The sequence below is a fragment of the Syngnathus acus genome, chromosome 17 (genome assembly GCF_901709675.1).
Source record: "Syngnathus acus chromosome 17, fSynAcu1.2, whole genome shotgun sequence".
NCBI lineage: Eukaryota > Metazoa > Chordata > Actinopteri > Syngnathiformes > Syngnathidae > Syngnathus > Syngnathus acus.
In genome coordinates, this window is record NC_051102.1 from 3763805 (window position 1) to 3780066 (window position 16262).

At 38.5% G+C, this 16262-nt stretch overlaps 1 protein-coding gene across 1 annotated transcript; it reads right to left on the bottom strand.

The window, feature by feature from the left end:
- Nucleotides 1-4774: 4774 nt before the first annotated feature.
- On the bottom strand, nt 4775-13986 carry LOC119137007 (myosin-7-like). The gene is made up of 37 exons (XM_037275952.1): nt 13780-13986; nt 13570-13713; nt 13335-13491; nt 13240-13267; nt 13043-13151; nt 12818-12910; nt 12693-12756; nt 12524-12622; nt 12329-12432; nt 12110-12248; nt 11878-11996; nt 11657-11806; nt 11415-11585; nt 11030-11339; nt 10851-10921; nt 10549-10754; nt 10301-10424; nt 10089-10225; nt 9710-9965; nt 9379-9621; nt 9134-9310; nt 8914-9059; nt 8733-8823; nt 8213-8602; nt 7993-8119; nt 7796-7914; nt 7527-7723; nt 7271-7454; nt 6962-7127; nt 6750-6874; nt 6339-6647; nt 6057-6260; nt 5677-5973; nt 5464-5568; nt 5303-5398; nt 5077-5211; nt 4775-4912 (listed from the first exon to the last, which is right to left on the bottom strand). Exons 1-37 carry the CDS (start codon nt 13978-13980, stop codon nt 4892-4894), a joined length of 5814 nt encoding a protein of 1937 aa, XP_037131847.1. The 5' UTR covers nt 13981-13986; the 3' UTR covers nt 4775-4891.
- Between the last annotated feature and the right edge of the window lie 2276 nt (nt 13987-16262).

Genomic DNA, 16262 nt, shown 5'->3' on the forward strand with positions numbered 1-16262 from the left:
GTCTTCTGTCAAGAGACAATGTAATGTTTGATCACAACCATGTTCCAGTTGCCTTTCACTCCACATTTTAAGTAAATTATGTGTTTATTTACGTTAAAAATATGTATTTTATAATATTTACATTGTAACAAACAATTAGTCTATTAGTCTACTATTAGAACATTTGAATGTCTCATCCATTATGATCTACTATAGACATGGTCAACAAAAAACGTTAATTGGAGGACAAATGCATGTTAATCTAATGTAAATAATATATTCTGTTGTGCTTACCTTAAGATGTCAAACTCTGTCAAGCGGAATAATGGTTGTGGTAGCTGATGCTAGGTGTCCTCTCCATTAATAAAGGTTGTTACTCAGCCAAATAAGGTGATGGATATGAGACGGATGGCTTCCTATTTGCATATCAGAAAAAAGACATCCCCAGATTGGGTCGAGTCTTGTGCTGCTATTTGTTGCTATCACCTTGTCCACAAAAGAACAATAAGCGAGGTTGGACATGACGTAGGAAGGGGTGGTTGTAGGTGGGGAGAAGCAGACGACTCTATCAAATACAGAAGTACTATAGCAACTAATAATAGCAATTTTATTGTAGGATGCCAATTGGAACAGCGTATTTCTATGGTGATTTTTCTTATATTGGGTTTGTCTTTACTTATTTTTTTTAATTTATTGTTTAATTACTAATAGATATTTTGTATTAAATAACCTCAGAAAACAAACCGCATGACCTATAATCAATGTACGCCATAGATTTAATTGTATTATCTATATGATAGTTTGTCTAATTATGTTGTACAGACATTGGGCCTATTCTGATTCTAAATTAAGTATTTATGGGCTTGTAAGCAACCAGATTTTATGAGACCCCGAACACATCAAGATCAACAATAGTCTGTCAAGTGATATGGTGTGAAAAACATTTCAAGAGGGAGACTGGAGAGTTGCAGCTGCTGCCTTCAAAAAGACAAGACAGGGCCAAGGTCACAGCTGTGACATCTCTTTATGATCACTCATCACTATTTACAGTTACTGTAGATCTATACCCTCGGCCCCAGGGCTCTTAAAATTGTTCGATTGTTTTTTTTTTAAGGCATTGTCATTTCCATCTCACTTCATGCTGTCATATACTGTTACTGTACATTAGTAGAAGAAGACTGGTCCAATCTATTGTATCTTGACACTCTTGACTTTCTTTGCACAAAATATTTCTGGATGTATTTTATGGTAATGCCTATAATCACCCTTAGGCTAAAAACCTTTTTTATTCTTTGAGGAGTCAATCAATGAGTTCCCTTGACATTCTAATTTTGAGGAGCAGTTTCTCTGCCCGGGGTTACAGCTAATCAATCAGAACTCCTTATATGAGCTATCCGGGAAGGTTTTACTAACCTTGAAGGCGCATAGCACAAGCTAACATTCGTTACGTCTGCTCTTCATTATTAGCACCCATGAAGTTAAAGTGCATAATGTGGAACATCTTTGAGAAAAAAAAAAGTGAAACATTTTCTTTACTCTAGAGAACCTTTTTATGAAATAGAAAAGATAAACACCCCATTCAAACAATGGTAGGGAAAACTCAAAGTGTGCTGGCTGTGTCACTAATATTGGCACACTGTCCTGTAAATCAGTATTAGAACTCACAAATGAGAATTTCTTATTCTAAATTGTCGGTGATTTTAACTCTCGACTTTAATGTCAAACATCCAAAGAGACCTGAAGGCTAACCTGGAAAAGTCTGGGATCATGGTTTGAACTTGTACCATATGCCGTACACTGAACCGAGCAGTGCGTCATGGGCAAAGGCCATGGAAGACACCAATCTTGAGGCAAGCATATAAAAAGGAACAACTATGGTTTGCCAAGGAGTATCTGGACAAATCACAATCCTGCAGAGAAATGGTTACTGGACAGAAGAAGAAACAAAAATAGACCTTTCTGGCAGTTTATGCAAAAAATGAAGGGTACCAATACTGATGAGCAGGACCTCCATATCTCCACACAATAAGTGAGGTATATGAAAGCATGGATCTGCCAATGTGAAGTTTGTTTTTTAACCGGCATAACCATTTAAGGAACCTTTTTCAAATCTGGTTCAGACGTAGACTTCCCTGCAGAATTGTCATGCACATTGGTTTTTTTGGGAGGGGTAATTGCCGTTGCAACTGGAGTGCTATAACGTCAATGCCAGCACATTTAAAAGACAAAATTATAAACATAAAAAAGGAAGAAATAAATATAGTGCCTTTACAATAAATAAAAAATACAAATGTAAAAAAAACAATTTATAACTGAATAAAATTTAATTCACTTTGACCTTCACTGCTAGCTTCTATGCAAAAGCAGCAGAGTGCACGAGCCGTTGCCACAACATTGTACGTTTGAGTACAAAGATAACTTGTTACATTGCTCTTTGCTACCCCTGGGAAATTGTAAATTCAGAGGACAGCTTGGGGACACACGTTGACTTGATGTATTTTAATTGCTCCTCTGATTCACAATGACAGGTGACCACCGTAAATGACAATGTACATTGTGTTTGATCGGAAGAAATGTTGCGAATCACACCACATAATATACACACACAATAATGTACAAAAGGATTCTGGTATTTTCAAACATGAGAGCTCATTTGTCAGAGCAACTAATGGAGAAAAATGGCAACCAGGAAGTGAAATCCACACTGAACATTTGCAACATTGGCTGCTTTCCGTTTCAGAACCATCTTTGCATCTTTAAATGCTTGAATTTGATCACCTTTGTAATAAAACAAAAATTATGTCAGTCTTAGCCTGTATCCAGACTATAGCACTTGTTGCCTTCCATCCAAGGTCTCATACCCAGCTGTCACCAGTACTTCTAAGTTTGAGTTTTATAATGAGCACATAAAAGAAGGTGTGAAGCACCTTGTCTCACTTGAGTATGAAACACGAGCCCATGAAGCTATTAATAGTATTTGTTCTTTACAATTGTGAAATGTGGCTTTCAAGGGGGTGTTGAATTCAGGTGGAGGCTCACTGGACTTGATCTTTCTTTTGTCTTGGCTTTTCCTTCCCCATTGCTTAGTCCACGGACCTCAGTGTAGACTCAAGATATCTGTCGAGGAAATGCAGACCAGGAGAAGCAAACATGGTTAAGGTAATTCAATTAAAAGATCATTTTGCTAGGATGATAATGTGCAATAGTTGATGTTATTTTGACAAAATGTCTTATTTCAAGTCGGTGTCTCTTCCTTTCAGCACTCTTGAGAAGACGATGATCCAAACAGACAAAGAAAATCACCATTGATCTAAAGGTTAGTTGTTTTAGTTTGTTATAGCTTTTATTCAGAAAACTAAACAGAAATCAACCATGAACTCATTAGTGTTTTCACACCTAGCAACTTATCAAGTTAGCAAGTGCCCTCTGCTGATTGAATTTTGCAACATCAACTGAATTTTCATTAAATGTTCAGTGATTAAATGTTTTACACCAGAAAAATATAGTTAAATGTTTGGCATCAAAATATGGTGTATAATGATATTTTTAGTTGTAATTGTTAAGGATGTGTTCTTGTGCAACTTTGTATTATTCATACCTAGGGGGTGTAAATTGGAAAAATAAATAGGCAAAAGATCTATTAGTTTTGTATCTTAATTTATTGTAGTTTTCATCAATACATTGCAGAAGAATATATGTATTTTTAAATATGCAGGTTTTCAAAAACATTTACATGTATTTCCTTTAAGGCTATGGTATACTAATACTGTATTTTAATGAAACCTCAAGGTGGCACTCTTGGAATAAAAGTAGGGTAAATGTTTACTGGATATAATGTTCAGATTTGATTTGATTTGATTATTTCACCAAGTACATAAATCAATATTCATTACAATTTCGTTTTACATTATGTTGTACATGAAAACGGAGGCAGGTTGATGTATAGACCAACACAAAATGGCAAAGTATTGTTAAGTTGGGGGAAAGATACATGGTTTTCAAATAATTTTACAAATTCTCTGTACCGCTTATCCTGACAAGGGTTGTAAATCATCCACCTCTCCCACTTAACTTAATGTTGGTAAGGCAGAAAGTAGCCTAAAATAATTGATCAACAGCAAATTTTAATCAGAGCTGGCTTCATGTGTCCCTTAATGTATTTTGAATTAAAAAAAGACTTTTTTTTCAGATTTTGAGAGATGTTCATGTTTGTTTTTAAGTTTGACCTATGAAAGCTTGCGGATACAGATTTTATGTTGTAATTTATAGCAATGATGGAAAGAACTGTTGCTAAATCTAGCCCTTAAATAATAAATATTACTTACTTATTATTCAGGCAGGGGGAGAACATGCAGACTCCACTCAAGGAGGACCAGAGGTGGAATCGAATCCGCACCCTCTAAACTGTGAGGCGGACGTTCTAACCAGTGCCCCACCGTGCTGCCTCATATTATTATATAAATTTTATTATTATTTTGATATTATGAAGACCTGATCTGCGAGAGGAAAAACAAGGGGTGATTCGCAATTAGGGCAAAAAAATAATATTGAAAAGTTTAATTGCATCTCTCGTTAAAATATTTTGTAAAATGTCTTCACCAGTGTAATTAAATGCTCATAGTCAACACTTAAATTCCATCCAAGCAGTTAGCCGAACAATCCAAATTATTCCTTGCTATATGGTGGCATCACAAAAATTTTCATTTTTATTTAACTTTTATTTAACCAAGTAGGTCAGTTAAACATGATATCCATTAATTGTAAACTGTTGTCAATATATTTAAAAAAAACGAGATCTTTTAGATGCACACTCCAATTTATTCTACTGACCAAAAACATGCTTATGGAGACATTTACATAACATTCAAAACATCAGAAACAAAACAGCAGAAGATCCATCATGCGGTTGGGGTCACTCTCGATCAAAAGCTTTCTGTAAAAACAAAGAGACAAGAATGCTTCATAAATGAGTGTGGTCCAAGTTTTAATATCTGGTAACTCATTATTTGATCAATGTAATATACTTGTGCAGCTTTGAAATGAAATGTGCAAAATCAAAAAGATGGGTCACTTAGAGTGTGACTTAAATCTACTAACCTTTGAGCCAGCATCCCGACTCTTGGCACGTAACTTGTTGACTTGAGACTCGGCGATGTCAGCTCTCTCCTCAGCTTCATCAAGCTCATGTTGAATCTTACGGAACTTGGTGAGGTTGGTGTTGGCTTGTTCCTCCTATAGAAAATGACAAGATTATGCTCATAATTGTGTTTCTTTTGTGTAAATTGGCTTTAAATTTGGTTAAAACTGACTTTGTTCTACTTACTGCATCCTCAGTTGTTCTCTTGTAGGCTTTGATCTTAAGTTGAAGCTTATCCACCAGATCTTGAAGACGCACTAGATTTTTTTTGTCTTCTTCTGTCTGTTGAGACACAGTATTTTTATTTGATTTATTTACTTGACAACTTTCAAAGTTTGGTTAGTTACCTGGTATGTAAGTTCTTTGATGCGTCTTTCATACTTCCTAACACCCTTGACAGCTTCATTAGCCTTTTTCTGTTCAATGTCCACCTCATTTTCAAGTTCCTTTACCTACAAAATGGAATCATCATAAAACCCAATCATCTCTGAATTTCCTGACATTTGAATGAATCGAGATATTGAGGTAATAATTGTTACCAAATTGTGTGGTATACTCACCCGAGTCTCAAGCTTCTGTATTTGCTTTTTCCCTCCCTTCATTGCAATTTGTTCAGCTTCATCCAGTCGGTGCTGCAGGTCTTTGATGGTTTGCTCCATGTTCTTCTTCATACGCTCCAGGTGAGCACTGGTGTCCTGCTCTTTCTTCAGCTCTTCTGCCATCATGGCCGCATCGGTGATGGCCTTCTTGGCCTTCTCCTCAGCATTCCTGCATTCCTGGACGGCATCTTCTACTTCCGTCTGAAGCTGGGAGGTATCTGCTTCCAATTTTTTCTTTTGGTTTATCAGAGCAGTATTCTAAATCAACAAAAAATATATAAAAGTAATTATTTAGTAGTGAAAAGAAAGGTAGATTTGTAGATGTCACATGTTGCTCTCACTTGTGAGTGCAGCAGCTGCACCCTTTCGCTAACATCCAGCAACTCTTGCTCAGCAAGTTTGCGACTTCTCTCAGCTTGTTCGAGAGCAGCCCTCAGTTCCTCCAGCTCGGTCTGCATCAGGTTGTTCCGTCTCTCCACAATGGCGATGTTCTCTTTAAGATCATCATTGGCACGAAGAGACTCATCAAGTTGGAGTTGGGAATCCTTGAAAATGGAAACCCAAATGTTAAAGTGTGTTTTTGAAGGGGAGTCAGGAGGGCTTTTTCTTCGGCCAGTTCAAACCTTCAGATGCGCATGAACAGATTTGAGTTGCTTCTGTGCTTCGGCTGCCTGCCGGTTGGCTTGACTTAATTGGATCTCCATTTCATTGAGGTCTCCCTCCATCTTCTTTTTCAAACGAAGGGCCTCGTTCCTGCTTCGGGTCTCAGCCTCAAGGGCGCTCTGAAGGTTGTCCACGACCCTCTGTTGGTTTCTCTTTGCTTGCTCCAGCTCTTCATCTTTTTCAGCCAGCTTGCGCTCAATTTCAGCCTTCACTTGACTGAATTCAAGCTGGACCCTGAGAATTTTTCCTTCCTCATGCTCCAACGTGGCCTACAAAGATAAAATATTTTGGTGTTGGTGCACTATTCACACTACTCATCATCTATTCATGATGAAATGAATATAATATTTTTTTAATGCAACACAACCTACCTCTGCTTCTTCCAGAGCAGTTTGGATGTCAGACTTCTCCTGTTCCAACTGCTTTCGAATCTTCTCTAGCTCATGGATGCTCTTTCCACCCTCACTGATTTGTTCAGTGAGGTCAGATATTTCCTCTTTGCATTGAAAAGAAATAAACTGTACATGAATATTTTCTGAAAATATTTCAGACAATTTGAAGGACAGAATTTCTGTTAACTGACCTTGCAAGTTCTTATTTTCTCTCTTCAGAGTCTCAAGGTTCTCGAGGGATTCTTCGTAGGAGTTCTTGAGTTTGAAAAGCTCTGTGCTCAGAGATCTTGCCTCCTTTTGAGAACTTTCTAACTCTGTTTGAGACTCTTCGTACTTCTGTTTCCACTCTGCCAAGACCTGACAGATCATGTTTTGGTGATGTGTTTATTCAAGAAATGCAAATATCATCTTTTTGAGCTTTTAGTCATGTTAAAATAGTAATTAAAATTAGCATTTTACTCTTGTTAAAATTCCTCTGATAGCACATCTTGCTTTGGTACCTTGTCGAAGTTTCTTTGCTTCTTGTCCAGAGCAGCAGCAGCAGCATTTGATCTCTCCACATCCACCATGAGGTCTTCAATCTCATTTTGCAATCGGTGTTTTGCTTTCTCCAGAGAGGAACATTTGGCATTCACTGCTTCTACAGCTTCCTCGGCATCCTGCAGACGCTGGGCCAGCTTCTTCCTGCATTATGATAATTTATTTTAATTCTACTATAAAACTTAAAAAAAATCTTTGAGTATATTTTTTTCGTACTTAGCCTCCTCCAGTTCTTCAGTTTTCTGGATGGCATCAGTTTCATACTTGGTCCTCCACTGAGCCACCTCAGAGTTGGCCTTGGACATGCCGCGCTGCAGTTCGGCCTTGGCCTCTTGTTCTTCCTCATACTGCTCTCTGAGCAGGTCGCAGTCGTGGCGAGAAGACTGCACAGCATGGGCTAATGCGTTCTTGGCCTAAAATGAAATACGTACAGCTGGCTGTGACTCACGTTGTAATGTATATTACTATTCTCATCACACAGCTACCTTGACTTCCTCTTCCAGTTGCCTTTTAAGGTCTTCAATTTGTTGAGTGTAGGACTGCTTTCCTCTAGTGAGTTGTGACACCAAGGAATCCTTCTCCTCAAGTTGCCTTGCAAGTTCACCTAATTTTCACAGAGCAATGATTTGTGTTTTTGTTATTACATTTGATTATAATAGAAAATGAATTCAACAAACAATACCATTTTCAGTTTGAAGTTTGGCTTTGTGCATGGTGAAGTCATTGATGGTACGCTGTCCCTCTTCTGCTTTTGTTTTATATTCACTCATCTGGTCTTCCAGAGACCTGCACATTTTCTCCAAATGACTCTGAAAACAACCGATTAGAGAAAGGCTATGAAATAGGTGATTCAAAGCGAGCAAAAAAAAACAATTACTAACCTGTCATAATAATTACAGTACCTTTGCCTTAACAATATGTTCCATATTGGAGACAACATCATCCAGTTCCAGTCTGAGTTCACTCTTCTCCTTCTCCAGTTTCTGCTTGACTCTCTGTAGGTTGTCAATCTGCTCCCCCAAGTCAGCCACACTGTCAGCTTGTTTCTTTCTCAGAGTGGCCGCAGTAGCTTCATGCTGCAGCGTGGCCTCTTCCAGGTCTCGGCGGAGTTTCTGGAACTCAGCCTCCCTCTTCTTGTTCATCTCAATCTGGGCAGATGTTGCTCCACCAGCCTCCTCTAGTCTCTCACTGATCTCCTCCAGCTCTCTGGCCAAGTCTGCCCTCTGCTTTTCCACCTTGGCTCGAGCAGCTCGCTCTGCCTCGAGCTCTTCCTCCAGCTCTTCTATGCGGGCCTATATGCATGTGAAGTCAAGTGCCAAACCGGATGTTTAAGCTCAAGACCCAAAATATGATTGCGTTGTTCAGCAGACAACAGATTTTAATTAATACAACAACAAATATTGATCAAAAGGCCAATTGTACCTGCAACTCCTTCAATTTTTTCTGGAGCTGTGTACTCATGGCTTGCTCATCCTCTATTTTGCTCAGAAATTGATTAATTTCAAAATCTTTCCTGTGAGTGGACATAAACATATTTCCGTCACAATATTTAAAACATAATTGCGTGTTTGTTTTTTTTTTTTAAAAACCTGGAACCTCTTACTTTTTCAGCCTCTCTTCAAGTTGTTGCTTGTCATTTTCTAAGTCCATAAGACTCTCTTGAGTTAATTTTAAGTCCCCTTCAAGCTTTCGCTTTGCCCTTTCAAGGTCCATTCGCACTTTTTTCTCTTGCTCCAGGGATCCTTCCAGCTGTTGGCAAGTATTCACAATTAATTTGATTAGTTAGCACTGATTATTGAATTACATTTCATGTTGAATCTCACATCATCCACTTGCTGCTCTAGTTTCGACTTGGCCTTGGTAAGAGTGTTGACTTTGTCTTCTTCACTCTGAAGGTCATCCAGTGTTTGTTGATGAGCTTCTTGTAAGGCTTTCTTCTCTTTGGTCAGCTTGGCGATAATTTCATCCAAAGCAGCCATTTCCTCAGTCAGGTTCTTCACCTATTCATCGAAATATATTTTTAGTTGATTCATGATAGTCTTCAGGACATGGACTGTCGAGGTTGTACCTTGTTTTCAGTGGCATGTTTCTCCTTCTCCACTTTAGCAAGGGTTAATTCTAAGTCATCAATGTCCCTCTTGAGCTCAGAGGACTCATCTTCCAATTTTCGCTTCTTGGATGTTAGATCGGCATTCATCTCCTCCTCATCTTCTAGTCTTTCTAACAGTTCTTTAATTTTTGCCTCCAGCTGAATCTTGCTCTTAATCAGCCCCTCACATCTTTCTTCAGCATCACAAAGATTATCTTGCTCCTTTTACAAAAGACACAGAATTGATTAGTTTGAACAGTTTGCACATTAATTCTAAATCTGTTATTTTGATGATAGATTTTGAACATACAGCTTGAACTTGTATCTGTAGGTCATTTTTCTCTTGGAGAAGTGAGACCATTTTCTCTTCCAGTTCTTTTTTCCGTGCTTCTGATTTTGCAAAAGCTTCTTTTAATTTGGTAAATTCTTCCTTCATGTTGGCCATTTCTTTCTCAGTCTCTGCTGACTTCAGAAGGGGTTTGATCTTAAAGAACATCTTCATCCAGGGCCAATTTTTGACCCCCATGAAGGCACGGATGTTCCATTGGATAACAAGTAGTGCATCCCTGTGACGATATGGCAGACAGAGCAATCAAAGTGGTTTTGTCCTGAATCACTCATCTCGGTCATCTATCAATTTAAATATACCCATACAGATGAAAACTTTGTCAGACCTGAATACCACATACCTGCGTTCAACAATTTTCTGGAATTCAATTCTTGCCAGAACACCACGTGACCTTGCCTGGATTCGGGTAATTATCAGAGCTAAACGATCATCTCGCATCTCTTCAAGCAAACCAAGGAGCCCTGCTTTGAAGAACACCTAATAAAAACAAAACAAAACAAAACATAAAAACATCTGCAGTTTTATTATGTGTATGCCATGAGTAAATTCTACCTTGGTGTGCCCCAGTTTGTACTGGTTATGATCGATGTCCAAAGAGCCTAACAATTTCTCAGCTGCTTTCTTGTTATCAATGAACTGTCCCTCTGGGATAGAACTTGGGTTTAGGATGCGGTACCTTAAAAGAAATTGAGTCTAAGTTAAAATGACTGACTTATATATTTTGCGCGAATGTGTCTGCAAAGAGTATTACATTTAAGAGAACGGATAAACCCATTATGTAGACTCTTTATTAACAATACCTCTGTTTGAAATCTCCATAGAGGATCCTGTTGGGGAAGCCCTTCCTACAGATTCGGATGCCTTCCAGCACACCGTTACAGCGCAGCTGGTGCATCACCAGAGGGTTCTCCATGGCTCCAGGAGTCTTGGTCTCATTGGGGATGATGCAACGTACAAAGTGGGGGTGAGTAGACCTCAGGTTGGTCATCAGTTTGTTCAGATTCTCCTAATAATGTGGAGGGATTCATCATGGGTTCAGAAAACATATTGTCATCATTTATTAGAATTTAAAAATACTGCACAAGGTACATTGTAAGATTACCCTATGTAAGGCAGATACTGTTTGAAAGGATGAACCTTTCTTCTTGGTACCTTTACCCTTAGTGGCAGGTTCTTGAGGGGAATAAGATATGATGGTGTTATTGATCATTTTATTTGAGATAAAATTATCCAATCCACTGACTGATAGAACAACAAGCAACAAATTTATAAAATACAAACCTGAGTCCGATCCTGCATAATTTGCAAAGAGGAAAGCCAGCATCTTAACGGTTGATTTCTGGTAAAGCCCAACAACAGTTTCATTTAGAGGATCCTTGTTCTTCACCAGCCAGTTGTTGATATTGTAATCAACAGTGCCAGCATAGTGCATCAGGGCAAAATGGGCCTCTGGTCTCCCTTTGACTATTCTGGGCTTCTGGAAATTGTTGGATTTCCCTAAGTGGTTGTCGTAGAGCTTAGCTTTAAAGGTTGCATCGCTGGCTTTGGGGAACATGCACTCCTCTTCAAGGATGGACATGATACCCATGGGCTGAGGAGAACATGACATTTTAGATTTCAATGTTATGTCTGATCAGTCATAGCCTCTCAGAAAAGTGTCTCTCACCTTTTCAATTAGGTCAATACAGGCCTGCAAGTCCATTCCAAAATCTATGAAAGTCCATTCAATGCCTTCTTTTTTGTATTCTTCCTGCTCCAGCACAAACATGTGATGGTTGAAAAACTGTTGCAGTTTTTCATTGGTGAAGTTGATACAAAGCTGCTCGAAGGTGTTGAACTGAAATAGAAAACGAACAATAATGTAACTGAATGTCATCTTTGTACAAAGCAATACAAGACAAAGCTCACATCAAAGATCTCAAATCCAGCAATATCCAGAACTCCAATGAAGTACTGGCGAGGCTGCTTGGTGTCCAGCGATTGGTTAATCCTCATCACCATCCACAGAAACATTTTTTCATACACTGACTTTGACAGTGCACCAACAGCATAGTACACCTAAAAGTAAAGTAAGAATTTGTCTTGAAAGTAAGATTTAAAAAAACAAAACAAGACAAAAAACACTTTACCTGGGCGACATTTTGTCCCTTAGTTACCCACTCGTTTCCTACTTTAACTCTTGGATGACAGAGACCTTTGATGAGGTCAGCAGAATTCAGGCCCATTAGATAAGCAACTTTGTCAGCATCTGGGTCAGAGAATTTAATGGTCATCAATAAAGGAGCCAGTGCCTCACAATGCTGAACTTTTTTTTCTGTTGTATCACTTTATGAGATTTTTTTTTTTTACTAATACGCTCACCTTCAGTACCATCAGCCTCTGCCTGTTCTTCTCGTTGCTTCTGTTTAAACCTCATGTTACCATAGTGCATAATGGCACCTATTAGCTTATAAATGCTGTTCTTTTCTTCTTGGGTGAAGCCCAGCACATCAAATGCATCCTGGTGAGCAGAGAAGAAAAGGGATGTGATTTTTTTCTGCTTATTTGGTCTGATACTGTGAATTTAAAAATTCAGCCCACGTCAGTGGCCATGAGTTCCTCAGCATCATTGATGGAAGCGACAGTTGTCTCTCCTTGGGAGATGAATGCATAGTCGTAGGGGTTGTTGGTGATGAGCAACATTTCTAAAATGATATCGCACAGAAACCATCATATTTATTACAGTGCTCCTATAATAATGTCAAACTGTTTTATTCTCTGTAATTTGTTACTTACCCAGAAGTTCAGGTTTCACCTGAGACAAGATCTGGTAGAAAATATGGTAGTCTCTTTCAGCTTTGAGTTGGAAGGTCACACGAGACTTTTCCAAAAGGTCTAATAATAATAATAATAATGGAGTGTTATTGTGATACAGTAATTTGTCATTGTAAATAGTTCCACTCACAAGTTTCGATATCAGCAGAGGCCAGCTTTCCTCGGTTGTCAAAATGAATTCGGATGAATTTACCCTACATCAAAAAGAACCTCTAAGTCTCATGTTTTGAGAAATGACATTGCACAACCACTCACAAATCTGGACGAGTTGTCATTTCGGATGGTCTTGGCATTTCCAAAAGCTTCCAGAGCCGGGTTTGCCTGGATGATTTGATCCTCCAGGGTACCCTAAGTTATCAGATAAGACGAATAGCTTGTTATCCAGAAATCAAGTCAGACATTGTTTCATAACTATATATAGTTCATTTACACAACACATGTGAATTCAGTGAAATTAAAAAAAGAACATGTCACACAAACCTTCTTCTCAGCAGCTGCATCTTTCTTTCCACTTGGAGCCGCAGCAATGCTGGCAAAGTATTGTATTACTCTCTTGGTGTTGACAGTCTTTCCAGCACCGGATTCTCCACTGAGTTCAATCGTGACATCATCAGTTTAAAACAAGACATCGAAACCTTTTTAACTAGTACTTAAGAAATGTGTTTTCTGTGACTTACGTGATAAGAATGGACTGGTTTTCCCTGTCTGTAAATCAAAAAGCTTCCTTTCAATCATGGCTTTTACATTAATGCTTGAAATGTAGATTTTGTACCTGCCAGCATGTACTGGTAAGCGTTGTCAGAGATGGAGAAGATGTGAGGAGGAGCTTCACTCCTCTTCTTTCCTCTGTAGGCAACAACCACCTCTTGGTTGTAGACTGGCAGCGCCTTGTAGGGGTTGACAGTCACACAGAACAGCCCGGAGTAGGTCTAACAAAAAAAGTAAATAAAACCTTTTAAATTGCGTGACATCAAGAAATGACAGGAAAATGAAGATGATTATCTTACATAGATCATCCATGCCGCGTAACGCTCTTTGAGGTTAAACAGCACAGCGGGCTCGTGGAGAAAAGTGAACATGGCCATGTCTTCAATTTTATCAAACTTTGGCGGGTTCTGAGGATGTACGTCAATCTCCTTCACTGTCACAGTCTGGAGACAGATAAGTGTAAATTCAGATGTAATACTTTCTCAACAAAATGACTTTGAAGGAAATACCTTTCCAAACTCGGTCTCAGCAGTGACCTTGTCGCCATCTCGACTCTTAATAGATGCCTTGACGAACTCAACCTCAGGGTCAGGAACAAAACATTCCTTCTTCATGTCAAATAGACGAGTCTGAGCCTCCAAGCGCTCCCTGTCTGACTTTCTCAAATAAGGAGCAGCCGACCCAAACTCTCTCATAGCAGCGTCGCCCATTCTAACCTGTTTAACATTAATATGGGTATAAATAATACAATATGTATAGATATAATGTATAATTCAACAAATATATACAAACTGTCATGATAGTCAAAAGTTGTCAATTTAAAAGTAATTACACAGTGAGATTCAAATCAAATAAATACAACACACATGCCTAAAAGTTTCAGTTACTTATTTGATTGCTAAACTTTACATAGTATCAATAATATTTCATGTAAAATATATGTTAAAAAATATAAAAATAAATCACCCTTACCTTGGGTGCTTTGCTTGAAGACAGGAATTGTGTTTAATATAACCTAATGAAGAAAGCCAATCAACTAATGTTATGAAGAGCACAGTAATATGTGAAGAATATTAGTACTAGGTAAGATTCTTCGCTTACCTGTTGGCTAAGTGAAGCGAGGAGGCATGTCCTGTACCTTACAGCTGTCACCCCTGCGCTAATAAAGGGTGTTTGTCTGCCAAATATGGGATACAATTTTGGAGAAAGGTTGCACAATATAAAAAGCTTTCTCTTAATTGGGCGGGATGCTCTGCTGCTATTCGTTGCTTTCACTGGGGAGGGAGAGAGGTGAGGTGTCAATCATAGACCGGCTTGACATCATTTAACAGAACACAACAGAATTGCATTCATAGGTGATTATCAAGACTATGTAGGTGTGACATAAAATTATTAAACAACACAATCAGGGTTTACTTATTCATACGGTATGTAAAGTCCAATAACAGCAAAACTATAACAAAGCTCAAGACAGCCATCTTTAATTCTGTTACAAATCCAGTCAAAAGCTGAATTAGCGCAACATATGCATCATGGTAAATCTTATAAGTGCCCAGTCAGATACATTAATGATTACGTAAATGAATTTATTTTTGTTTTAGGTGTTTGTCATTTTGGAATTTATCTTTTTTTTTTATTATTATTGAATCCAAGATCTTCCAGGAAATGAGATTTCAAACATTCAGCTGGGGACGCCTCATCCAAAACGTTTACTGAAAGGTCAGTCACGAAGGTGGTAGCAACACGTTTGTGACACACTTGTGAGACTGAATTGTTGCAGCTGTCGTTGAGTGAGGCCTAAGGTCATGGAGTGACTTCACTCGCACAACTGCTGATCCCTGAGAGGTGTACACCCTTTATCTCATTCTGCCGTCATAGCATTGTTCTTTTTCCTTTGGCCTTGAGGACAAAGTTAACCGTGTGAAATTCTTGTCTGGATTGTTTGTCCCTGATTGAGAAACACAACAGCTGCCAGCTTTCGTGATGGATGAGGGTTAACAGGTGCTCAGAGAATACATCTCATCTTGAAATGTTATTATTCATTTTTGAAATAAGAATAAACTTACCGTTTTTTCCCATGTATAATGCGCCCCCATGTATAATATGCACCCTAAAAATGGCATGTCGATGCTGGAAAAAAGCCTGTACCCATGTATAATACGCACCCAAATTTTGATTTTTTTTTTTTTTTTTTTTTTTCCTTTTCCCAATGATCGTCACACACGCATCTGGGTGTGGTGAAATTTGTCCTCTGCATTTGACCCATCCCCGTGTGATTTTGATCCATCCCTTGGGGGAGAGGGGAGCAGTGACCAGCAGCGGCGCCGCGCTCGGGAATCATTTGGTGATCTAACCCCCCAATTCCAACCCTTAATGCTGAGTGCCAAGCAGGGAGGCAATGGGTCCCATTTTTATAGTCTTTGGTATGACCCGGCCGGGTTACTTAAGTCCGTAAACGTAAAATTATTTCAGAAAAAAGATCATCTTTGGGAACAACCGGATGTTATTCTGCCGGTCAGTATCACTGCGCATGCAGTAGCAAACTCGATAGCGAAGAAATATGTGAGACTCTCAACGGGATCACCAATATTTGAGTGATGTTCCAGTTATTTATCACAATTAGTTTACCAAGTCTGTGTTTTGAGTTCCTCCAATAAACCCTGGTCCAAGCTGCACTTGGTCGCCCCGCTCCTTTTCACACTCCATCCGTGACAAGATTTTCTTCAAAAATTGTTGTACCATGATTTTCTTCAAAAAAAAAAAAAATTGCACCCCAGATTTTAGGACAATAAATTACTTAAATTTTGCGCATTATACATGGAAAAAAACGGTAATACAATATCAAGAAATTAAATTAATTATTTTTATTTTCAAATTAAATTAATTCTTAGCACACCAGTATTCAGTATTTAGTTATACAAAGCACTAACTCATTTAAGTGCAAATTTTTATTATTAGCTAGATACACCTTAGTCAATCCCTGGTTTTCTCC

Excerpts from the sequence above, each read along its gene's own strand:
- LOC119137007 (XM_037275952.1), bottom strand. The coding sequence starts at position 13,980 with ATGGGCGACGCTGCTATGAGAGAGTTTGGGTCGGCTGCTCCTTATTTG. Across the intron at positions 8,120-8,212 it reads AACATATTGTTAAGGCAAAG|AGTCATTTGGAGAAAATGTG; the intron begins GTACTGTAATTA and ends GGTTGTTTTCAG. Across the intron at positions 7,455-7,526 it reads GAAGAACTGGAGGAGGCTAA|GAAGAAGCTGGCCCAGCGTC; the intron begins GTACGAAAAAAA and ends ATCATAATGCAG.